Source organism: Rhineura floridana, chromosome 4 (genome assembly GCF_030035675.1).
Source record: "Rhineura floridana isolate rRhiFlo1 chromosome 4, rRhiFlo1.hap2, whole genome shotgun sequence".
Lineage (NCBI taxonomy): Eukaryota > Metazoa > Chordata > Lepidosauria > Squamata > Rhineuridae > Rhineura > Rhineura floridana.
The window spans coordinates 205,871,729-205,897,629 of NC_084483.1; the positions used below are offsets into that span (position 1 = coordinate 205,871,729).

Sequence of the window (25,901 nt, forward strand, 5' to 3'; positions counted from 1 at the left end):
GAAGATAAAATCTAGCCAACCCCAAAAGCCTGTCTTCAAGGCCTGGCGGAAACTCATCTTGGAAGGGGCATGATGTGGAGAACGTGTATCCTATACGATACTAGAACTGAGGCAGAGGCTGTTTCCCCAGCCCTTTAACTGGAGCTGCCAACCTAGGATTGAACCTCTCTATACATCTGGGGCAGAGGACCTGTTGCCCTCCAGATGATGTTGGATTTCACCTTCCATCAGCCTCAGGCAGCAGGGCTGACCTGGCAGAATGACGGCAGCCATCGCCCAGCAACATCTGGAGGGCTGCATGTGCTCCATCCCTGCTCTGCTTGCAAAGCATGGGCTCTTCTTACCCAACCCCCCCAAGCCAGGGATAAAATGCTACCAGAGTCAGCAGCTTACCGTCCCGGCGGTCTGCCTTACCCAGCCACTCCGCTCTTCCTCTGTGAATGGGAGGCCTCCTGTCAGCACTGTGTTTGGCTCGCAGTCATGAGCAGCACATCAGGGAAACTCTCTGCCTGTTTATTTACGGGCCTGTTACTGAATAAGCAAAAAAACCTGTTTGCGTTCCGTAGCACCCACCTCTGGCATACGAGCCCTGCAAGGATTATGGATATGGCATGCCATAGCAGTAGCACATTTAGAGATCTTGAATTGCTCCATTGTCCCAGTCTTTTTTTATTTATTTATTTGCAAAACTGGTTTAACAAGTAAGCTCACTAGGCTTGTTTGCAGAAATGTTAACGATACCCTTAAGCGTTGAAGAAAAGCTTAGCATTGCAGCAAGGCAGCTGGGCCCCCGGCTGCATTTCCAGATTCACCCTTGAAAAACGAGAAGAAAACAAACCAGGAACACGGGACGTCACCTTTTGCTGGGTCTGCCTTAGAGTCTTCTGTCTAGAGGCCTTCCCAGCCTTACCTAGGTATGCCAGGGGTGGAACCTGGGGCCTTTTGCTTGCAGAACACTTGAGGCCATGGCAGAGCTTGGAAAAGTTACTTTTTTAACTACAACTCCCATCAGCCCCAGCCAGCATGGCCACTGTATTGGGCTGATGGGAGTTGTAGTTCAAAAAAGTAACTTTTCCAAGCTCTGGGCCATGGGTGAAGAGCGTTGGCTCAGCAATAGAGCATCTCCTTTGCATGCAGAGGGCCCCAAGCTCAATCCCTGGCCTCTCCAGAAAGGCCTCAAAGACAAGCCTGGAGAGCCACTGCCAGTCAGTGGAGCCCAGGGGTTGCCAACCATTTTAGAGCAGAGGGCACGTATCAAATGTTCAGTAAGTGCTGGGGGCACCACTCACAAAATGGCTGCCATTGGGGCATGGTATAACACAAAACTAGAGAGTAGTCACAGTGAAGCTTTTCCCATCATTGTATTTCCATACTAAAAAAGACTTGATCTGTTGAATTTTGGCTTGCCATACAGCTGTAAAAGGCACAAGAACCCCAACGCCAACCCTAAACCAAAGCCCAGGCGGCCATCCTGTACCCACTTACCCGGAAGTGAGGCCCATGAAATAGAGAGACTTACTTCTGAGTAGTCATGTATACCATAATGCTGTAGGTTACTATAGTCTTAATGAGTCCCTGGTCTTTAGCTCCTGCACGGCAAGAGACATACCTAAGCCGCTTTGCAAAGTTCTGACATTTCCATTTTGTGGGGAGGAAGATTCTTTAACAGTCGCCCACACTTATTGTGCAGAAGTATTTGCAGAAAATGACTTCTAGGGACCACCTGATCTCAGTCTAACCTATCACAGGAAAGATAACATCCTGGTTGCTAGGAAAAATGGCAAACTGTGATGATTCCAAGGACTAGAAAAAAAGACAGAAGCCGGAAAAGTGCACTAAAAGGGAAGGGGAATACCAGTTCTTTAGGCCCCCAGGGATTCCTGGTGCCTGTGTGAAACAACTCACCTGATCAGTCACAGCTCTGACTTCACTCATTGGCTACTACCACCGATAGGCAGGAGCAGCCAAGCTGGCTCGTTTCACATAAATCACTTAGAGGGCTAGAGACTTACTTTTTTAAAAAACAAAACAAAAGCTTTGATTCTGGGCACCACTGAAGGCCTTGGTGGGTGCCATGGTGCTCACAGGCAACAGGTTGGTGACTGCTGGTATAGACAGTACTGAGCAAGAAGTACAAGGCAGTTTCCTATATTTCTATGTACCACTGAACATCAGCCCTTCCCCAAATTAAATGTTTGCGTCTGTGGACAGTTGTTGTTGATGCTTCTTTGGTTTCTTACTCACCCTTCACCTTAAGGTCCCCGGTTGGATTACAGCAATTTGAAAAACCAATATCAAAAAGAGTTTAAACCAAATGCGTTTAAACCAAACTGCCGCTCCTACTGGGAGAAACGGCAGGATATAAATCAAATAAATAAATAGATAAATAAAATTACAGTCACAAGAATAGGGTGAGCCCAATAGTTCCGGCATTTTGCTGAAATCTGCTTCTCTCAAAAATCATGAGGAGGAACTCTTTGCTGTAGGAAAGTAGGAAGCTGGCTTAATACAGCTCGCAGTCCATTTAGCTCGGCATTGTCAACACAGGCTGGCAGCTGCTCTGCAGAGCTTCAGGCAGGAAGTCTATCTCAGTCCTTGCTGGAGACCCCAGGCAGATTTTTAGACATACTCTTCTCCAGATTCATTGCAGAATGCAGTTGGAGAATTCTGTTCTTGAACCTATAATACTATACATGGTGTGTTTTTTAAAAGCTGAAGTAGTAGTTTACTACTGGGAGAAAGGGCGGGACATAAATCTAATAAATAAATAAATAAAAATAGCTTATGTGCTTAGTGGTGAGGGCTTGGCATAATTTGAGCCAGGCTTGATTAGGCCTTTGCCTCAGAGCCTGCTAAGAAATGCCACGACTTAACTGGAAGCATATTTGAAATGTAAACAGAGACAAAGAGAATATCCTTGAACAGATGAAGAGTGCCGTTTGCTCAGTACTGAGAAGCAGGCAGCTTCCAGGTCACAGAGCATGACTCCAGGTTTACTCTGGGGGAGGGGGGCACCTTTCATTTTAGAAATTAAGTGCCAAATTGAAATATAATCAACCCAGCGGCTTTGGAGACAGGTTTGGCCAGGATTTATCTTTAGAACTCGAAGCTTGTTTAACTTTGAGCCTGGATTGTTGAGTGCGGTTAAAATGTTTGCTGTGAATTAATGTTTTGTTATCCAGCCAACTTGTCAAAGTAAGGGAAGGAATGTGCCCAGAGACGGTCATGGGCAAATGGAGGCATGAGGTAGGCCCACAGCCATTGCTTACGTGGAACAATAATTGAAGAGGAGAGACCCTCTTCAGCCTTTGGATGTGGATAACACTTTCTATATATATTTGGGGGGGGGCGGGTTAGAGCAGGGAGAGACTCTGCTTAAAACCCTGGGGAGCCTCTACCAGTCAGTGTAGGCAATACTGAGCTAGATGGACCAATGGTCTGACTCAAGGTAAGGCAGTTTCCTATATAATATAATTTCTAGAGAGTTCAACTTGACGCACGTGATTTTGTTATCCTTACAGCAGTCCTGTAACAGAGGCTTGTTTTAATATTATCCCCGTGTTGCAGATGAGTGTTGCTGAGGAACGAAGTTCTGGCAGAGGAAAGAGCTCTTTCCATGCAACATCAGCATGTTTACATTTTGCCTTGTTATATAATCTGCTTTGACAGTGTTGTTTGTTTTTTAGAAGTGGAATATAAATAATTAAAAGTTGAAGTAAATAATTAAGACTGCGTACACACCATACATTTAAAACAGATTTAAAGGATACATGCACACACCACAGAGAATCCTGAAAGCTGTGATTTATCCCCTCACAGAACTACAATTCCCAACGCCTTTAGCACACTACAGTTCCCAGGATTCTTTGGAGGAAAAATGTGCTTTAATGGTGTGTACCCAGCCTAAAATAGAAGTAAAATAAATAACTAAAATCAGCTGCCCTGTCTGTGAGAGAGTCAGGGAAGGGAGGAGTTGAAAATACTTCTCTATGATCAGCTGAGAGTTGCTTCTCCCCATCTCCTACCATTTTCAGTGTTGTTATTATAATATAATATAATAATATTTCAGTGATTCTGTAATAGGTTCTTGTAAACAGCTTAGAAGCCTATTTTGGCATTAGGCATAAATACACTAACTGATTAATAATTTGTTACTTATTATTTATATACCATTTCAAACTGATACAGCTCAGTGACGAACAATATATAAAACCAATATATAAAATACAAAACAGGTTAAAGTACAGATCACTAATCCCCAATTACAACTTACACAGATGTATAACACAAGAAACCGTGCGTGAAGAGATAAAACGGCAAACACAGTTAGGCCTTAATCAGGAGACGCTTGCATGAAAAAGAAAGTCCTCCTCCTCAGGTGCTAAGTATTCTTCCAGTATTAGAGTATGTTGGGGTGGGGGGTTAGTATTTGAGTCCAGTAAATACAGGGGAAGGGGATAAGATCACCTGCTAACCTTCTCCCTCTCTCTCTCTCTCTCTCTCTCTCTCTCTCTCTCTCTCTCTCTCTGACCTTGCTCCAAGTATATACACATCATCAGTTTTCATTGTGATTCATTTTAGGGACATGGAACCATAAGTACTAAAAGTCACTGACTGGGACCCTTGGGATAGGACTGAACATAAACCTAAATGGGTTTTCTGTCGCTTAAAAAAAAATGGTGGTGCCGCTGCCACTGCTGTCTTCTTTAACTTGGAGCACAAACCACCCAGCGGACCATGACCCATCCATGACCCCGACCCTGAAACCCTGGGGAGCCACTGCCAAGCCAGTGTAGACCAGGTGTGGGCTACCCTTGGCCCTTCAGATGCTACTGGAGATGTTGATGACTCCCATCATCCCTGGCCCGTTGGCCATGTTTGCAGGGGGCTTGATGGGAGTTATAGTTCAGCAACATCTGGAGGACCAAAGCTTCCCCGCACCTGATGGAGACAATACTAAGCCGGGGGGGGGGGGAATCGTCTTGACTCAGTCTAAAGCAGCTCTGTATGTCCCTGTGTCCCATTGAAGCCCAGTGTCTCCAGGGAGAGATCTCAAACATAGGGTGTACACTGAAGATCTGGTGCCTGCCACTGTGTGAAGTGTGAAGCAGTGCCCAGATTTATTGATTTATTTATAAAAAGTGTGCTGCCCTCTCACGAAACATCACGGCGGAATACAGCAACATAAAACATTTAAAAGCAATACCAATAGTGGAGTCTGTTTCACATGTCTTGTTCAATTGTAGTTATTACGAAGGGGCCAGAAAAGGTCTAATATACCCTATTATGCAGCTTTTCCCAGGCCGTTCCTCTGAGTCGCTTCTGACTGTTTTACTTAAGGGCTCAGATAAGGAAATTACTGAGCAAGTGGCAAAATTCTTGAACTTGGCCATTCTGACCAGACCCCATATGATTGTTAATGGTAATTAAACTAATTGAGTTGTTTTTACAATCTAGTATGCTGTTGGTTGTAGTTTGTGTTACTATGTAGTCTTTTATTTCATAACATCTAATATTATGTTCTGTATTTGTGGTCAGTTGACTGTAAACAAAGATTTGATTTGTTGTAAAAGCAATACAAAACCGTCATTAAAAATGACTCTCTACTCAAGCGACATTTTAGGCAACTGCATAGGCCTGATGGCCCAAAAAAAGTCTTCAAGAGACACCTGAAAGTCAAAAGCAAAGGCACTTGCCAATTTCTGTAATGGAAAAGTGTTCTACAGCATGGGACTAGCAACACTCAATGCCCGACTTCTGGTTGAGGCCAGTTGGGTGTCTATAACATGGAGCACAACTAACCATCCACCTCTGGATGATCTTAGTGGTTGGGCTGGCATATAAAGGCTCAGGCGGTCCTTAAGGTATCCTGGCCCAAGTTCTTCAGGGCTTTGTATATCAACACAAGAGCCTTGAGTTCTTTAGAAAGGACTCTTTAGAAAGTTCTTAAAGTGTTAAACCGGTACCAGCCTTGCTGTGGTTTTCAGTGCTGTTGCTTTTTGATCTTTTATTTAGGACATAGAGTCTTTGATGTCTGAAGGCAATAAATCTCGGACAGTTGCTGCAACCAACATGAACGAAGAGAGTAGTCGATCCCATGCAGTTTTCAAGATTATCCTCACACACACATTGTATGACGTAAAGTCAGGGGTGAGTTCTCAGATTCTGCACTTTGCACTCTGGAAAATGCAGTATCACCTCTAATGCCAGTCTGCGTCTGTGTTAGAATTGCTTTTAATATGCTTTCTTTAATAATACGTTTTTAACCCTTTTTTTTAAAAAAGATGTTTTTAAAGCTTTTTAAAAAAATTTTTTTTAACATTGTTTTAATGTATTTTAAGGTCTTTTTATGATGTTTTAAAGTGTTTTTAGCATTTCTGTTTGCCGCCCTGGGCTCCTACTGGGAGGAAGGGCGGGATATAAATCAAATAATAAATAAATAATGCACAGTGTTGGCGAACTGCAGCTTCTATGCAGTTTCTGGGGCTGATGGGACATCTGGAGGATGAAACATCTGGAGGACACTAGCTTGGGAAAGACTGAATTAGACAGTTTGTTCACTGGACCATCAGCCAAGAATCTGCATGCGTTATGCACTCAGTTTGACAGGGTGCTGCGTACAAGAGGTTACAGGAAGAAAAGAAGGACAGTGCATCTTTCTTGGCAGCAGTTGTTAGGTCTCTCTGGAAAGGTTCCCCACACCCTCAGGTTGTGTCCAGGTAACACTTTGTGCTTTTCAGGAATCTACAAGCGAGTTGCTGTGGGTCTCGCTGGACAGAGTACAACATGATGTGGAGGTTATAATGCGTGGATATTGCCCACAGAAGCGTTTCCTGAAGTCACTTTTGGAATTTGTACAGATCTGCCATGATTGCTTCTCTGTATTTATTTTCCCATATCTGCAGATGTTGGAATGATTCCCAATGGCAAACAACAACAATGTTGTTGAATAACGTTTGAATAGATCCTAGTAACACCTCATGCCTGTTACATGTTTTGCTTTTTAAAAAATTGAATACCTGGGCAAATTAATATTCTAACAAACAACTGGAAAGTCACCATCACTCAATTTCTACATGTAGTATTCAGCCGCTTGGCTCTCATTCACAGCTGAAATGAAGCCTGGTTTTAAATTACATTTTATTGATTATGTTTTGGCACTTACTTTTGTAAACTGCTTTTTGAAGATTTTTCCCCCCTTGAAAAGCAGGTTATAAATCTTTTAAATAAATCAATATTTGTGACTGATTTTTGCTTACATTCATCTTTTGTCTTCCCTGCTGTCAAAATCCAGGCTGTTAGCATCTTAATGTAGACACCTCTCTTTTTATGATAACGATAGTGATGATACTGTCATGTACCTTGACATTTTGTAAACAAGAATTTTACACCTGCACTTTGGAACTCCCTGCCGCCCTGGGCTCCTGCTGGGAGGAAGGGCGGGATATAAATCAAATAATAAATAAATAAAAATAAACTCCCTGCCCATGGATATGAGGCAGGCGCTGTCATTGTATTGATTTTGGTGCCTGCTAAAAAACTTTGTTTAGGCAAGCCCTCCATCTGTGTAAAGTTGATATGTATTTAAATATGTAACTTTATTTTATAATTTACATTTTAAACTGCTGATTTTGTTTATATTTTGCTTTTTTTAAGGATGTTTTTAAACTCTGGCTTTTCTCAATAATTTAAATATATATTTTATGTAAACCCCTTAGAGATTTTTTACAATTAAGCGGTATCCAAATTATGTTAATTACTAAAATAATTTTACTAGCCCTTTACAACCCAGTTTTCTTTTCTTTTCCTGGCACCATCTTTCTAAGCATCCTCTGGTTGCATTCTCCATCCAAATGGAAGGCCTCTTGAACTGTGCAACTTGCGCCTGAGTTAGGCGGGGATATTTCTAGGCTAACTCCTTGATTTTCATTCCACAGACATCTGGTGAAAAAGTGGGCAAGCTGAGCCTTGTTGACTTAGCAGGCAGCGAAAGAGCAAGCAAGACAGGAGCTGCAGGTGACAGGCTGAAGGAAGGAAGCAACATCAACAAGTAAAGTTTTATTAAGAAAGAACTAAATGTTTTGAAGTTAGAAGCAACAGCAAGGCTTCATGTGTCCAAACATTCATTCGTGAGAATAACAGCAAGAGACAAGAAGTGGTAGCAATGTAACAGACCTCATGGGAGCAGAAAGGCCACCCCTTGATATGTGGATTAGGGAAAAGGCTTAAGCTTGGGTTTCTCTAGATTTGGGGTGGGGAACCTCAAGCCTAGGGGGCCGAATGCATTGCCCCGGGCCTTCTGGTCTGGCCTTCAGGACTCTTCTGTGGCTACGCCCCTCACTGACGGTGCCCTCCTCAGAGGCTTTTGTCTGGCTGTAATGTGCGCTTGGACTGATAATTCACCTTCCTCGTTTGGATGGAAGGTAGAGAGATGCATAGGCATGTAGAAATCTCTGGCTTTTGTACTGTACAAAGGTCAGAATCTCACCCATGGCTTTGTCCATTTTTGCGTTTGGCCCTGGCCACCGCTGGCCTGCAGGTCCTGGAAGGTTGCAAAAAAAGACTGCAAAAAGGTTCCCTCAATCCTGCTCTAGCTCTTTTCCCTCTAGGAGGCAATTCTTTTTGACTTTTTGTTTACTGCCCAGCCACCTTCCTTTAACAAAACAACCTGTATCCTTTTTGCTGTTCTGTCAAAAACTGGTAGTAATAAATGGTTGGATTTGGGGGGGGGGGGAGAGAAAGACAACTTTCAAGTGATTCTCTCCCCACCCTCCACTCCACTTTTGTCAAAGACTTTTTCTTCTGGGTTCAATTTCCCCATGAGTTTGTTTTTTGAGCAATCACTTCTTAGTGTCTGGAATCCTTTTCCCAGGGAGGCTTGCCTGGTATCACCCTCGTTTCTGCACCAGGCAAAGACATTTTTGTTTCTCCAGGCATTTAGACAGTTCTAGCGGTATGATGAAGATCCTCCGTGGCGCAGAGTGGTAAGCGGCGGTAACACAGCCGAAGCTCTGCTCACGGCCGGAGTTCGATTCCAACGGAAGGAGGAAGTCGAATCTCCGGTAAAAGGGGTTGAGGTCCACTCAGCCTTCCATCCATCTGTGGTCGGTAAAATGAGTACCTGGCATATGCTGGGGGGTAAAGAAAGGCCGGGGAAGGAACTGGCAATCCCACCCCATATGTACGGTCTGCCTAGTAAAACGTCGCAAGACGTCACCCTAAGAGTCAGAAACGACTCGCACTATAAGTGTGGGGACTCCTTTACCTTTACTTTAGCGGTATGATATTGCATTGCTAAATTTGTTTTCAGTATGCCAGTGTGATCTTATCTGTAATTGGCTTCAGGACTTCTTAGCAGGAAGTGATATATAAATTAAAGAGACCAAAACCCAGTGCTTGCCTGTTGCAAGCAAGACGCTGGTCACATGAAGTTAAAATGCTGATATTTGGTGGGGCCAGATGCTACTAAACTTCGTAAACCACCCAGAGAGATTCGGCTATGGAGCGGCATATAAATACAATAAATAAATAAATACGTTGTCCTGCTTGCTGACGCTAGTTGTCACGTGGTTTCAGAATGGTTTTTTCTCCCCCCTGCAGGTCCCTCACAACTCTTGGGTTGGTCATTTCTGCCCTTGCGGACCAGGCTGCCGGGAAAAACAAGAACAAATTTGTTCCATATCGTGACTCAGTGCTCACTTGGCTACTCAAAGTAAGTCAGCAGCCGGAACAGAGCAGAAGAATTGTCTTCCTTGATCAGTCGGCACACAACCTTCCCTTCTCCTCAAGGCTGATGCTTGTCAGTGCAGAATACTGTGAACAGCTCTGATCGCCTCACCTCAGAAACAGTGTTGTGGAGTTGTAAAAGGTGCAGCAAAGGGCAACCGAAATGATCAGGGGGGTGGAGCAACTCCCCCGTGAGGAAAGGCTGCAGCATTTGGGGCTTTTTAGTTTAGGGAGAAGGCAAGAAGGAGGTGACACGATAGAAGTGTATAAAAGTATGCATGGCACGGAGAAAGTGGACAGAGAAAGTTTTTCTTCCTTTCTCATAACACTAGAACGTGGACATCCGATGAAGCTGAATGTTGGAAGATTAAGGACAGACAAAAGAAAGTCCTTCTTCACGCAGCACATAGTTAAACTATGGATTTTGCTCCCACTAGAGGCAGCGATGGCCGCCAACTTGGATGGATTTAAAAGAGGATTAGACAAATTCATGGAGGATGAAGCTATCAGTGGCTACTAGCCATGATGGCTGTGCTCTGCCTGTACGGTTGGAGGCAGTCTGCACCCGAATCCCAGTTGCTGGAAACTGCAGGAGGGGAGAGAGCTCTTGCACTCAGGTCCTGCTTTCAGGCTTCCCATAATGGGCATCTGGTTGGCCACTGTGTGGACAGGATGCTGGGCTAGGTGGGCCATTGGCCTCATCCAGCAGGTTCTTCTTATGTTCTTAAGACGTGGTTGCCTGTACTGAGTCCATTTTCAGAAGAAAAAAACCATTGAAAAGCATGAGCTGTAGCAGTTTGCAAGCAGCAAACGTCAGTAGGAAGCCGTACTAGTTGCTAACTCCTCTTATTCTTTGAGCTGGTTCATGCTGGAGGATCTCTTCTTCCCGGGGATAGAACTCTGTACATTCTCTTGCTTATCCAAATATTTTCTCATGTGATTTTTCCTGTATTGTGAAATTGCTTTGAGATCCTTGATAGGAAGCGATCTTTGAACGAAATAAATAACATCTCACAGGTCCCCTTTTTCTACTTCCCACTCTAGTGTGTTTGTAATTTATAGTAGGCTGGCTGTTGATTCGGTTTACAGACAGCAGCATCTGAGAACCTCCAGGGCTCTGTTTATTGTGGGTACTTAACCTTGTGTAACTCAAGTTTACATCTTGTCATGGCTAACTTCAGAGATTAGCCTTTTGCTTCCACTCAGCAGGTGGAGTCAATCGCAGAGCGTGTGCCAACTGCAGATCAGGGGGACATAAGAACATAAGAAGAGCCTGCTGGATCAGGCCAGTGGCCCATCTAGTCCAGCATCCTGTTCTCACAGTGGCCAACCAGGTGCCTGGGGGAAGCCCGCAAGCAGGACCCGAGTGCAAGAACACTCTCCCCTCCCGAGGCTTCCGGCAACTGGTTTTCAGAAGCATGCTGCCTCTGACTAGGGTGGCAGAGCACAGCCATCACAGCTAGTAGCCATTGATAGCCCTGTCCTCCATGAATTTGTCTAATCTTCTTTTAAAGCCGTCCAAGCTGGTGGCCATTACTGCATCTTGTGGGAGCAAATTCCATAGTTTCACTATGCACTGAGTAAAGAAGTACTTCCTTTTGTCTGTCCTGAATCTTCCAACATTCAGCTTCTTTGAATGTCCACGAGTTCTAGTATTATGAGAGAGGGAGAAGAACTTTTCTCTATCCACTTTCTCAATGCCATGCATAATTTTATACACTTCTATCATGTCTCCTCTGACCCGCCTTTTCTCTAAACTAAAAAGCCCCAAATGCTGCAACCTTTCCTCGTAAGGGAGTCGCTCCATCCCCTTGATCATTCTGGTTGCCCTCTTCTGAACCTTTTGCAACTCTAGAATATCCTTTTTGAGATGAGGCGACCAGAACTGTACACAGTATTCCAAATGCGGCCGCACCATAGATTTATACAACGGCATGATGATATCGGCTGTTTTATTTTCAATACCTTTCCTAATTATTGCTAGCATGGAATTTGCCTTTTTCACAGCTGCCGCACACTGGGTGGACATTTTCATCGTGCTGTCCTCTACAACCCCGAGGTCTCTCTCCTGGTCGGTCACCGCCAGTTCAGACCCCATGAGCGTATATGTGAAATTCAGATTTTTTGCTCCAATATGCATAATTTTACACTTGTTTATATTGAATTGCATTTGCCATTTTTCTGCCCATTCACTCAGTTTGGAGAGGTCTTTTTGGAGCTCTTCGCAATCCCTTTTTGTTTTATTAACCCTGAACAATTTAGTGTCATCAGCAAAATTGGCCACTTCACTGCTCACTCCTAATTCTAGGTCATTAATGAACAAGTTGAAAAGTACAGGTCCCAATACCGATCCTTGAGGGACTCCACTTTCTGCAGCCCTCCATTGGGAGAACTGTCCGTTTATTCCTACTCTCTGCTTTCTGCTTCTTAACCAATTTCTTATCCACAAGAGGACCTCTCCTCTTATTCCATGACTGCTAAGCTTCCTCAGAAGCCTTTGGTGAGGTACCTTGTCAAACGCTTTTTGAAAGTCTAAGTACACTATGTCCACTGGATCACCTCTATCTATATGCTTGTTGACACTCTCAAAGAATTCTAATAGGCTACTGAGACAGGACTTTCCCTTTGCAGAAGCCATGCTGGCTCTGCTTCAGCAAGGCTTGTTCTCCTATGTGCTTAGTTAATCTAGCTTTAATCATACTTTCTACCAGTTTTCCAGGGACAGAAGTTAAGCTAACTGGCCTGTAATTTCCGGGATCCCCTCTGGATCCCTTTTTGAATATTGGCGTTACATTTGCCACTTTCCAGTCCTCAGGCACGGAGGAGGACCTGAGGGACAAGTTACATATTTTAGTTAGCAGATCAGCAATTTCACCTTTGAGTTCTTTGAGAACTCTCGGGTGGATGCCATCCGGGCCCGGTGATTTGTCAGTTTTTATATTGTCCATTAAGCTTAGAACTTCCTCTCTCGTTACCACTATTTGTCTCAGTTCCTCAGAATCCCTTCCTGCAAATGTTAGTTCAGGTTCAAGGATCTGCCCTATATCTTCCACTGTGAAGACAGATGCAAAGAATTCATTTAGCTTCTCTGCAATCTCCTTATCGTTCTTTAGTACACCTTTGACTCCCTTATCATCCAAGGGTCCAATCGTCTCCCTAGATGGTCTCCTGCTTTGAATGTATTTATAGAATTTTTTGTTGTTGGTTTTTATGTTCTTAGCAATGTGCTCCTCAAATTCTTTTTTAGCATCCCTTATTGTCTTCTTGCATTTCTTTTGCCAGAGTTTGTGTTCTTTTTTATTTTCTTCATTCGGACAAGACTTCCATTTTCTGAAGGAAGACTTTTTGCCTCTGAGAGCTTCCTTGACTTTGCTCGTTAACCATGCTGGCATCTTCTTGGCCCTGGCGGTACCTTTTCTGATCAGCGGTATGCACTCCAGTTGAGCTTCTAATATAGTGTTTTTAAACAACTTCCAAGCATTTTCGAGTGATGTGACCCTCTGGACTTTGTTTTTCAGCTTTCTTTTTACCAATCCCCTCATTTTTGTGAAGTTTCCTCTTTTGAAGTCAAATGTGACCGTGTTGGATTTTCTTGGCAATTGGCCAGTTACATGTATGTTTAATTTAATAGCACTGTGGTCACTGCTCCCAATCGGTTCAACAACACTTACATCTCACACCAGGTCCCGGTCCCCACTGAGGATTAAGTCCAGGGTTGCCGTCCCTCTGGTCGGTTCCATGACCAACTGGTCTAGGGAATAGTCATTTAGAATATCTAGAAACTTTGCTTCTTTGTCATGACTGGAACACATATGCAGCCAGTCTATGTCCGGGTAGTTGAAGTCACCCATTACTACCACATTTCCTAGTTTGGATGCTTCCTCAATTTCATATCTCATCTCAAGGTCTCCCTGAGCATTTTGATCAGGGGGACGATAGATCGTTCCCAGTATTAAGTCCCTCCTGGGGCACGGTATCACCACCCACAATGATTCTGTGGAGGAGTCTGCCTCTTTTGGGGTTTCGAGCTTGCTGGATTCAATGCCTTCTTTCACGTATAGAGCGACTCCGCCACCAATACGTCCTTCCCTGTCCTTCCGATATAGTTTATATCCAGGGATAACCGTATCCCACTGGTTTTCTCCATTCCACTAGGTCTCCGTTATGCTCACTATATCAATGCTCTCCTCTAAGACGGGCTGGAGGGGGGTCACATAACCATTCTGAAAAATGCCACAGATACGGGGTGGCTCTGTGTTCTGCAAAGAAGTCTGGCTTGATGTTTGCGGTTGCAAAACATAGCTGCACTTAGGAGGAATTTGAACAAAATGTTGGCAAGAGCTCTGTGAAGGCTGAAGGTGTGTGATAATTGATGTAGAAAGGGCTGAGATGAACAATGTGGTATATTTTTTCCCATCCCTTTTTTTAAATATCCATACAATACAAAAAAGTGGGACCTGCAAAAATATTTTCTTTTGTGGAGTGCAAGGCATCATCATCATCATTATTATTAGTATTATTATTGTATCCTGTCCTTCCTTCCAGGGCAGCAAACAAAACACTAAAAACCCTCGACAAAAACAGACTTTAAAATATGTGAGAACAAAACATCTTTAGAAACATCTTTTAAAAAAAGCTTTAAAAACATCTTAAAAGCAGTTCCAGCACAGATGCAGACTGGGATAAGGTCTCCACTTAAAAGGCTTGTTGAAAGAAGGAGGTTTTCAGTAGGCGCTGAAAAGATAACAGAGATGGCTAATATTTGAGGGGATGGATTTCTAAAGTGTCGGTGCCACACCAATAAAGGTCTACTTCCTATGTTTTGCAGAACAGACCTCCTGTTAAGATGGTATCTGCAGGAGGCCCTCACCTGCAGAGCATAGGGATCGACTGGGTGTATAAGGGGGAAGATGTTCTTTCAGGTATCCTTGTCCTAAGCTGCAAGGGCTTTGTACACCAAAACCAGAACCTTGAACTGAGCCCAGTAACTAATGGGCAATCAGTGCTATTCTTTCAGCCATAGGGTGACATGTTGGCTATACCCTGCCCTAGTGAGCAGTCTCGCTGCCGCATTTTGCACCAGCCGCAGCTTCTGGACCAACCTCAAGGGCAGCCCCACATAGAGCGCATTACAGGAATCCAGCCTGGAGGTTACCAGTGCATGGCTATCCTGTTCCAGAAACGGCCGCAGCTGTTTTAACAGCCGAAGCTGGTAAAAGGCACTCCTAGCCACTGAGGTCACCTGGGCCTCTAGCGACAAAGATGGATCCAGCACTCCCAGACTACGAACCTGTTTTTTCAGATAAAGGTCATCCATCAGGGCAACCAAGGTCGATTCAGTCCCATAACCATGTTACAAGACAGTTAGACAAATTCATGGAGGAGAAGGCTATCAATGGCTACTAGCCTTGATGGCTATGTTCTGCCTCCTTAGTCGTAGGCAACCTGCTTCCGAATATCAGTTGCTGGAAACCACAGGAGGGGAGAGTGCAAAAGGTCCCAGGTTCAATCCCTGCCCTCTCCCAAGTGAGCTTGGGAAAATCCCTGTCTAAAACCCTGGAGAACTGCTGCCTGTCAGTATAGCAGACAGTGCTGAGCTAGATAGACCAGTGGTCTGACTTTTGCAATGAGGCAGTCTCCTAAGTAGCATTCAGACATATGCAGCCTTTGAACATGGAAGGTTCCTCTCAGCAACAGTGACTAATAGCTGGTTGACAGAGCACTCTTCTTCTCTAGATTTGTCTCATCCTTTTTGCAAGCCATCTAAGGTAATGCCTTTCATGCCTGACATAGTGAATACTATAAATTATGCATTGTGTGAAGACGCACTTCCTTTTGTCAGTCCTGAATCTACTGCGGCTGATCAATTTCACTGGGTGATTAAATGTTCCCAGATGGTCTCCCGTCCAAGCACTAACCAGATCCAGACCTGTTTAATTTATTTTATCTGTTCATTTTATTTATAGAAGTATTTATATATCGCTTTTTCACAAAACATGATGATGTGTGGAAGGCCTTAATCCAGATGGCTGCAACACATACAGTACAAATTGAATTTTAAGCAAGGGCATTGCCTTGCGTCACTGATTAATCAGCCTTCTGTTTTCTTCCTGTTATAATACTTTGTCAGTGAAGATACTGAGATGTGGGTCCACCCTCCTACTTAGATAACCTTTTCACTTAATTCTACCCTGTGGCTAATGGTGCAGATTGACCTTGTAAGTGCCAAGATATTAAAGTTTAATTTTACAAGGAGATGTGAGAAGTCTGCGGAAGTGAAAGTAGAGGACAGTTACAAGCAGGGTGTCATCCTCTGATGACGGACTTCCCGTAAGGCCGCTGGTTAACCACTGTGAGAACAGGATGCTGGACTAGATGGGCCCTCTTTGGCCTGATCCAGCAGCCAGGCTGTTCTTCTCGTCTTATCTGCAGCAAACTCTTTATGGCCCTTTTAACAGGGCATAGTCTGAAAATGGTATACTTTTGTTTTAGATCCTGCATTTCCATTGCACTTTGTAAGAGCTGGATTCACAGGTGCTGGTTTTGTGGCATTCTTGTTGCCTGCTCCAGTTGAGATGACAATATGATATGATAGCACTCTTCAAGTACATGAAAGTTTGCCACACAGAGGAGAGCTGGGATCTCTTCTCAATCATCCCAGAGTGCAGGACATGGAATAATGGGCCCAAGTTGGAGGAAGCCAGATTTCGACTGGACATCAGGAAAAACTTCCTAACTGGTAGAGCCATACGACAATGGAATCAATTACCTAGAGAGGTAGTGGGCTCTCCGACACTGGAGGCCTTCCAGAGGCAGCTGGAGAGCCACCTGTTGGGTGTGCTTTAGCTTGGATTCCTGCATTAAGCGGGGTTGGACTGGATGGCCTTACAGACCCCTTCTAACTCTACTGTTGTATGATTCTATGACAAGGAAGGCAAGTCAGGAACCTGGGACCAAATTAATACTACTTCTACATACTTAGGAGTTTTCTTGGACTGAGGGAGTATGGCAAGGTCTAAGCAGTAGCTTAGTTGCTCACCCACCTTTTAGGGATGTAGGAAGTTGCCTTATCCCAGGTCAGACTATTTGTCTATCAAGCTCAGTACTGTCTACTTCACTTGCGGGGAACCGTTGGCCCTCCAGTTGTTGCTGAACTGCAACTCCCATAATCCCTGGCCACTGGCCATGCTTGCTGGGCTGGTGGGAATGGTAGTTCAGCAACATCTGGAGGGCCAAAGGTTTCCTGCAGCTGATCTACTGGGATGGCGGCAGCAGTCCAGAGCCTCCAGCAGGGATCTTTCCCATAACCTGACCATTCAGCTAGAAATGCTAGAGATTAAACCTGGGACCTTGTGCGTGCAACACAACTGCTCTGTGATTGAGCTATGACTCCTGTTAACACTGCAAGGAGTTCCATTTTTCTTTCCTCCCCCATGTGTGTCCCCCCCCCTTACTTAAACCAAAATCAGCCTGGGCAGGCAGCAAGTCAAAGTAGAGGAGAAAAAGCTAAGGAAGAGGTTTCCCTCCAATTATTTTTCAACTCAAAATCACACTCCCCAAGCCTTTGTTTTTTCATGGGTGGGAGATGGGGGAGGCTCCATCTTTGCCGTTGTGGGTGAGAAACGTAGGTTGTGGAGGGTGATTTTTAAACAAGGAAATGGCCAGGGTGGAAAGGATTAAGCAGCACTTCCCTGTCCTGTTCCTTCTTCACTCAGGGTCATAGCCTCCCCAGCACGATTCTCTGTGTGTGTCAAAAAACGCTGGAGAAGAACACAGAAATCTTTTGTTCGGGTGTTTGAAGAGCTGTCATGCCTAGACTGAGCAGAATGTTTAGGAATGCAGCTCTTGCCTTTTTTGGAGCAGGGAACGAACCTGAAAGGCCACTCAACCTGGTCTAAACCTGATGGTGCCTGGCATCGCTCCTAAAATCCACATAAATACAGTGAGTTATTTCTTTGTACCCAGGCACTAGTTTTGCAGGAGGGAGGGGGGAAAGCACACCCCTCCAATCTTGCAGTTCCTTTTGCTTTCTGCCAGCATTTTTGTGCCTGTGCATAGTTGGTCGGCTTAGTCATTTTGCACAATTATTCAGCTGAGTACCTGCCTCAAGCATTTCATTAGTGTTGATTATTTATCCCTTGTTTTGAGGTGAAATCTGGGGCAACTTCCTCTGGTGGAGTTTAAGAGTCATAGTTTTCCCTTTTGTCCATTCTTCCCACTCTCTTCCTGATCCTGAACATCCGTGCAGGCTTTCTGCAGAGCTACAAGTTGCAGAATTTTCTTGTTCTGTTGATTCTGGGTTTTAAAAAAACACTTATTTTTGAATTTGTAGCTCCTTACACATCTCCAAGGAGGCTTCAGGGCAGCTTACAATGCAGTAAAGGTAGTGAGTGAATGGAGCAGGGCCTTCCTAGTGCCCCTCCCATCATTGTAACAGGGAAACTCATAGAGTTAGCTGCCCCTGTGGCAGCTTTCAGGAAACTCAGGAATACTTTTTTATTACTTCAAATTGATGATGGTGGAGGTGAGGATGGTGTTTGTGAGAAGATTTTAAACTTCTGTATTGGATGCTGCTCAATTGCTGTGAAGACCATGCTTTCATTTTGGGTTTAGCATGAACTGTTTTAGCAAAGTTAAACCAAAAACAAAGCAGTCTTAAAACCATCACCAAAAAACAATGGAGCAGAGTCCAGTGCAGCCCTTTTAAACTTTCTCACTAGCACATATTCCACGACCTTGTCTTGCAGGAATAAAACCGTTTTCATCGTTTTCCTGAAGCCATGATAGTGAAAAAGCTGCTTTCCTGCAATGAGGAGTTCTAGTACAGGAAGCTCTGCTGCAGTGAAGCAACCTGCTCCTGGTTCCCAACTCTAGCCAAAGACAAGATTCAGAGAGCTGAGCGTGTAGAGAAGTTGATATGGAAGAAAAAAAAATATTTCATGTATTTCTTATATTTAATGTATTGTGGGCCCAGACCATTCAAGAAGTGAAAGGTCAAAACCAACATTACCAGGAGATCCATTCCACGCAATATAGGAAGCAGAGCTTTAGCGTTGCAGCATCTGCCCTTTGGAATCCCCTCCCCTTAAATATTAGACAGGCACCATCTCTGTTGCCTTTTCGGCGCCTACTGAAGATCCTCCTCTTTCAACAAGCCTTTTAAGTAGAGACCGTATCCCGGTCTGCATCTAATTTGGAATTGCTTTTAAAGATGTTTTTAAATATTTTTTTTAAAAAAAGATGTTTTCAAGATGTTTTATTTTAAATATGTTTTTAAGATTTTTTAGTGTTTTGTCCCTTGTTTTCCATCCTGAGCTTCTTCTGGGAGGAAGTGCAGGATAGAATTATTATTAATAATAATAATACCTATGATTGTTTAATTCTGTTCATGTTTTGCCTACTTTTTGTCTGGCTGCAGTAAGAGGAATATCCTTTCCTGTGTCATTGAGAGTATGTGGCACTGTAGCTCAGTGGCAGAACATCTACTTTGCATGCAGAAGGTCTCAGGGTCAGTACCTGGCATCTCCAGGTAGGGCTGGGAGGACCCCCGGCTGATATCCTGGAGAGCCATGGCCAGTCATCGTGGATGTTACCCAGCTAGATGGAGCAATAGTCTAAGGCAGCTTCCTGTGCTCATAAGAATGGCTCAGTTGGGCCTGCTTGTAGGATATTCTGTAGAGGGTGGGAGGTTGAAGAACATGCCCCTTTCTGTCCCATGGTTCACATGTAGAATAGGGGAAGGTCCGCAGCTTAGTGGTAGAGCACGCACTTTACATGCAGACAATTCCTGGTTCAGTCTATGATATCTCTAGGTAGGTCTGGGAAAAACTCCTGTCTTGTACCCCTGGAGAGCCACTGCCCATCAGTGTGGATGATACTGAGCTAGATGGACCAATGGCATGACTCTGTATAAGGCAGTTTCCTGTGTTCCTATAGGAGAGCTGGTGTAGCATAGTGGCTATGCCTATGAGCTGTGGCACCAGGTTTGACCAGAACCAACGAGGACATCTGTGCCATCCTGCATCACTGTCCATAAGCTCTCATTGATTAAGTTGTGTGTATCAACTGCTGTTTCCTGTGCCACAGTGCTTCTCCCTACCCCATAATGTGCACATGGCAGTATCCTAAATTACAAGGGTGTTGGAAGGGATACTGAGATAATGTTGTTAAGGGACTTTGGATGTTTTCAAGCGTGCACGGTAAATGCTTGTTTTGAGTATTGCTGCAGCGGATGTAAGCTCTTTCCACCCGTATCTAGCCCTTCCTCTGAGGAGGTGTATGAAGAGTTATCCTCAGTTTCCCCCCATCTTCTTGGTTAGATTAGGCTGATAGTTGCTTGCCTCAGGTTTGAACCTGCATTTCCCACATCTAAACCAAACATTCTTGCCACTACACCCTGGATTTAATGAGGGTTGTTATGAAAAGCTTAAATTCAGCAAAACAATTAGGAGTGATGTACAAAAAAGGAGAGATAAAAACAGTGTTAATGATGCCCACTGGCAGTACATGACCTACATTTTGTAGGCAACTTAAAAGTAAACCAATCCAGCCTATTGCCTGCATCTTGTTTAAGCTACAATACCTCTGTCCTCCCCAACATTCCTGGCGTACTGTTCCTGCCAAAATACACCAGGTGAGAGGGAGTGTAGCTCAGTGGTAGGGCATAAGTGTTCCATGCAGAAGGTCCTGGGTTGAACCACATGTGCACATTTGCATGCATACACACAGAGCATTTCCGGCTAAAAGCGAAGCTCTACTTCTGAGGCCCTAATATAAGGCTTCATCATGGCATCGGAGCAGAAGAACCATAGAAGCAGCTGAATTTTTTTAAATTAAAATGGGAATGGAATCTCCATGTTCAGAGGCAGTGGGTTGTGCCCAACTGAGTTCTAAGAACATAAGAAGAGCCTGCTGGATCAGGCCAGTGGCCCATCTAGTCCAGCATCCTGTTCTCACAGTGGCCAACCAGGTGCCGGGGGGAAGCCCGCAAGCAGGACCCGAGTGCAAGAACACTCTCCCCTCCTGAGGCTTCCGGCAACTGGTTTTCAGAAGCATGCTGCCTGTGACTAGGGTGGCAGAGCACAGCCATCATGGCTAGTAGCCATTGATAGCCCTGTCCTCCATGAATTTGTCTAATCTTCTTTTAAAGCCGTCCAAGCTGGTGGCCATTACTGCGTCTTGTGGGAGCAAATTCCATAGTTTAACTATGCGCTGAGTAAAGAAGTACTTCCTTTTGTCTGTCCTGAATCTGCCAACATTCAGCTTCTTTGAATGTCCACGAGTTCTAGTATTATGAGAGAGGGAGAAGAACTTTTCTCTACCCACTTTCTCAATGCCATGCATAATTTTATACACTTCTATCATGTCTCCTCTGACCCGCCTTTTCTCTAAACTAAAGAGCCCCAAATGCTGCAACCTTTCCTCATAAGGGAGTCGCTCCATCCCCTTGATCATTCTGGTTGCCCTCTTCTGAACCTTTTCCAACTCTAGAATATCCTTTTTGAGATGAGGCGACCAAAACTGTACACAGTATTCCAAATGCGGCCGCACCATAGATTTATACAACGGCATTATGATATCGGCTGTTTAATTTCAATACCTTTCCTAATTATCGCTAGCACGGAATTTGCCTTTTTCACAGCTGCCGCACACTGGGTCGACATTTTCATTGTGTTGTCCACTACAACCCCGAGGTCTCTCTCCTGGTCGGTCACTGCCAGTTCAGACCCCATGAGCGTATATGTGAAATTAAGATTTTTTGCTCCAATATGCGTAATTTTACACTTGTTTATATTGAATTGCATTTGCCATTTTTCTGCCCATTCACTCAGTTTGGAGAGGTCTTTTTGGAGCTCTTCGCAATCCCTTTTTGTTTTAACAACCCTGAACAATTTAGTGTCGTCAGCAAACTTGGCCACTTCACTGCTCACTCCTAATTCTAGGTCGTTAATGAACAAGTTGAAAAGTACAGGTCCCAATACCGATCCTTGAGGGACTCCACTTTCTACAGCCCTCCATTGGGAGAACTGTCCGTTTATTCCTACTCTCTGCTTTCTGCTTCTTAACCAATTCCTTATCCACAAGAGGACCTCTCCTCTTATTCCATGACTGCTAAGCTTCCTCAGAAGTCTTTGGTGAGGTACCTTGTCAAACGCTTTTTGAAAGTCTATGTACACTATGTCCACTGGATCACCTCTATCTATATGCTTGTTGACACTCTCAAAGAATTCTAGTAGGTTACTGAGACAGGACTTTCCCTTGCAGAAGCCATGCTGGCTCTGCCTCAGCAAGGCTTGTTCTTCTATGTGCTTAGTTAATCTAGCTTTAATCATACTTTCTACCAGTTTTCCAGGGACAGAAGTTAAGCTAACTGGCCTGTAATTTCCAGGATCCCCTCTGGATCCCTTTTTGAATATTGGCGTTACATTTGCCACTTTCCAGTCCTCAGGCACGGAGGAGGACCCGAGGGACAAGTTACATATTTTAGTTAGCAGATCAGCAATTTCACCTTTGAGTTCTTTGAGAACTCTCAGGAGATGCCATCCGGGCCCGGTGATTTGTCAGTTTTTATATTGTCCATTAAGCCTAGAACTTCCTCTCTCGTTACCACTATTTGTCTCAGTTCCTCAGAATCCTTTCCTGCAAATGTTAGTTCAGGTTCAGGGATCTGCCCTATATCTTCCACTGTGAAGACAGATGCAAAGAATTCATTTAGCTTCTCTGCAATCTCCTTATTGTTCTTTAGTACACCTTTGACTCCCTTATCATCCAAGGGTCCAATCGCCTCCCTAGATGGTCTCCTGCTTTGAATGTATTTATAGAATTTTTTGTTGTTGGTTTTTATGTTCTTAGCAATGTGCTCCTCAAATTCTTTTTTAGCATCTCTTATTGTCTTCTTGCATTTCTTTTGCCAGAGTTTGTGTTCTTTTTTATTTTCTTCATTCGGACAAGACTTCCATTTTCTGAAGGAAGACTTTTTGCCTCTAAGAGCTTCCTTGACTTTGCTCGTTAACCATGCTGGCATCTTCTTGGCCCTGGCAGTACCTTTTCTGATCTGCGGTATGCGCTCCAGTTGAGCTTCTAATAAGTGTTTTTAAACAACTTCCAAGCATTTTCGAGTGATGTGACCCTCTGGACTTTGTTTTTCAGCTTTCTTTTTACCAATCCCCTCATTTTTGTGAAGTTTCCTCTTTTGAAGTCAAATGTGACCGTGTTGGATTTTCTTGGCAATCGGCTATTTATATGTATGTTTAATTTAATAGCACTGTGGTCACTGCTCCCAATCGGTTCAACAACACTTACATCTCACACCAGGTCCCAGTCCCCACTGAGGATTAAGTCCAGAGTTGCCGTCCCTCTGGTTGGTTCCATGACCAAATGGTCTAGGGAATAGTCATTTAGAATATCTACTCAGAGTAGACCTATTAAAATGAACGTGGGTCTAAGTTAGTCATTCCCATTTACTTAATTGCCAGAATCTGTAAGCGGTTTACATAAGATAAGTTATATTCATTACAATTACCGATAAAACCACATATTAAAAACAAGGTATCCTAAACAATTTTAAAATAAAACTAGCAGTATAAAAAAATCTGTTATAAAATAAAATTACATATTAAAATACATGCCAGATTTACATGTCTGAGTAGATTTGCTTTAAAGAAAAAAGTGTTTAGTAGGCATGGAAAACAGTACTGTGAAGGCACCTGTGTAATATCAATGGCCGGGGAGTTCCAAAGTGTAGATGCTGCCACACATTGGAGGACTGCTTTCTTGCAAGTGTGGAGCAAATGTGTAGCACTTGTAAAAGTGTTGGTTCCATAGACTGAAGCGGTCGAATGGGCATATATAGAATAAAATGAACCTTCAAGTAGAATGTTCATTAATTTCAATGTGTCTCCTCAGAGTATGACTAACATTGGATACATCAACGATCTAAGTAGGAGATGCTAGGAGGGACTGTTGTGTCCATTTTGTGCCTGTGAACACCTAGAGGACTATCTGGCCACTCTTGGGAAAAGGGATGGATGAAGGAAAGCTGTTCTTTTTGTTCTAAGGTTGAAAAACATCATCAATTTGCCATATGGGGGGATTTAGAAGTAATTTGCTCTTCAAATAGATATAAATGTTTTAGTTTGCTTCTGTGTAGCAAACTGTGTCAAGGGGAGGGCAAGATCTTTCTGCAAGAAATCTGTTCCTTTGAGCGTCATAAGTGTTCAAAAGTGCCCAAATTCTCACTCCCTGACATTACTTCCCAGGACAGCCTTGGTGGCAACAGCAAGACGGCTATGGTTGCTACGGTGAGCCCGGCGGCAGATAATTACGATGAGACCCTTTCCACTCTCCGGTACGCCGACCGGGCCAAGAACATTGTGAACCACGCTGTGGTGAATGAAGACCCCAACGCCCGGATCATCCGAGAACTACGGGAGGAAGTGGAGAAGCTCAGGGAACAACTAACCAAAGCAGAAGTAGGTCTACTGTTAGGAATTTGCTTGGGCCTGCAGTGCCAGATCAACCGATTGCATTAACTGATTATTATTTCCCCTCTGAAAAAATTGGACTGGTTTAACTCCCGCAACTCTCCCCCCTACCCCTGACTTTGCCAATATATTGAATTACTTAAAATACAAACAAAATATGAAAACCACTTGTTGGAGGTGAGTGACATCTTAGAAGAAGCAGCCTCTGTTTTCATACCTTTCATGATGATTCCTCCTGACACAAAGGCATGCAACTCTAAAAATATGTGTGTGTTTTACCTTCAAGACTGTGTTCATTAATATGTAAAACTGATGTGCTAAATTCAAACTTGAAAGCAGCTATGATTTCTTTTAATTGAGTGACAGCCCTCTAATTTATACCTTATTAAAGATTTCCCATAAAGTTGTTTTGTTCTAACCAGGCATCTCAAATCTCTTTAATGGGATGTTTTGAAAGTTTGTGGGCGGTTTTCTCTGAAAGCAGCTGCAAGTGCCCTATTTTTGCAGTCCAAAGTCTTTCTCTGCCGATACTGTTTAATTCCTACCAATCCCAACATAAGAAAATCTGGCAAGCCTTGACAAAACTGGAGGCCTGCACGCTGAGAGTTATTTCCTGGAAGATGCTTCTAAGGCTGTGTCTGCGCCAGCCAGCTTCTTTCCAGATCAAGTAGGGTTTTTTAAAAAAATCTTATTTTATTGAAATAAAGTTTATTTAACAAGATTTATCTAGCACTTAATCAGAAAAACCTCTAAGCAATTTACACAAAACAATATAAAATGTTCATACTGATAAAATCAAACTCTTAAGAATAAGTAACATAAATGTTTTTAACCCTTTTTTAAAGTTGTTTTTAAAAAAATGTTTTTAACACTTGTTTTGTTTTAATGTATTTTAAGATCTGTTTGTATGATGTTTTAAAGTGTTTTTAGCGCTTTCTTTGCTGCCTTGGGCTCCTGCTGGTAGGAAGGGCGGGATACAAATTAAATAATAAATAAATAATAAATAAGTAGACATAATGGAATTATTAAAATGTAGATACAATTAACAGTTTTTTAAAAAAATCTACATAATAGAATTACTTGTGTGGGTGGGGTTGCCTTAACAAAAGCAAGTGATCACAAGCTGAATATGAGCCAACAGTGTGATGTGGCTGCAAAAAAGGCAAATGCTATGTTAGGCTGCATTAACAGAAGTATAGTTTCCAAATCGTGTGAAGTATTGGTTCCTCTCTATTCAACACTGGTTAGGCCTCATCTTGAATATTGCATCCAGTTCTGGTCTCCGCACTTCAAGAAGGATGCAGACAGACTGGAACAGATTCAGAGGGGGGCAGCAAGGATGATCAGGGGACTAGAAACAAAGCCCTATGAGGAGAGACTGAAAGAACTGGGCATGTTTAGCCTTGAGAAGACTGAGGGGAGATATGATAGCACTCTTCAAGCACTCTTCAGGACTTCAGGAAAAACTTCCTCACTGTTAGAGCCATATGACAATGGAACCAATGACCTAGAGAGGTAGTGGGCTTTCCGAAATTTGAGGCATTCAAGAGGCAGCTGGACAGCCATCGGTCAGGAATGCTTCGATTTGGATTCCTGCATTGAGCAGGGGGTTCTACTCGCTGGCCTTATAGGGCCTTTCCAACTCTACTATTCTATGATTCTGTTTAGCAGGTGTCAAAAACAGTACAGTGA

The 25,901-nt window shown here is 43.6% G+C and overlaps 1 protein-coding gene across 3 annotated transcripts in view; it reads left to right on the forward strand.

The window, feature by feature from the left end:
* KIF13B (kinesin family member 13B) overlaps window positions 1–25,901 on the forward strand; it is a 221,979-nt gene that overhangs the window by 89,606 nt on the left and 106,472 nt on the right. For all 3 annotated transcript variants that reach the window (XR_009762449.1, XM_061625815.1, XM_061625816.1), the window contains exons 8-11: window positions 6,016–6,150; window positions 7,938–8,050; window positions 9,601–9,712; window positions 23,985–24,197. Coding sequence is in view for 2 of the 3 variants with exons in the window: in XM_061625815.1 (XP_061481799.1) it covers window positions 6,016–6,150; window positions 7,938–8,050; window positions 9,601–9,712; window positions 23,985–24,197 (573 nt within the window). In the remaining variant the exon portion in view is untranslated. The remainder of the gene's footprint in view (window positions 1–6,015; window positions 6,151–7,937; window positions 8,051–9,600; window positions 9,713–23,984; window positions 24,198–25,901) is intronic.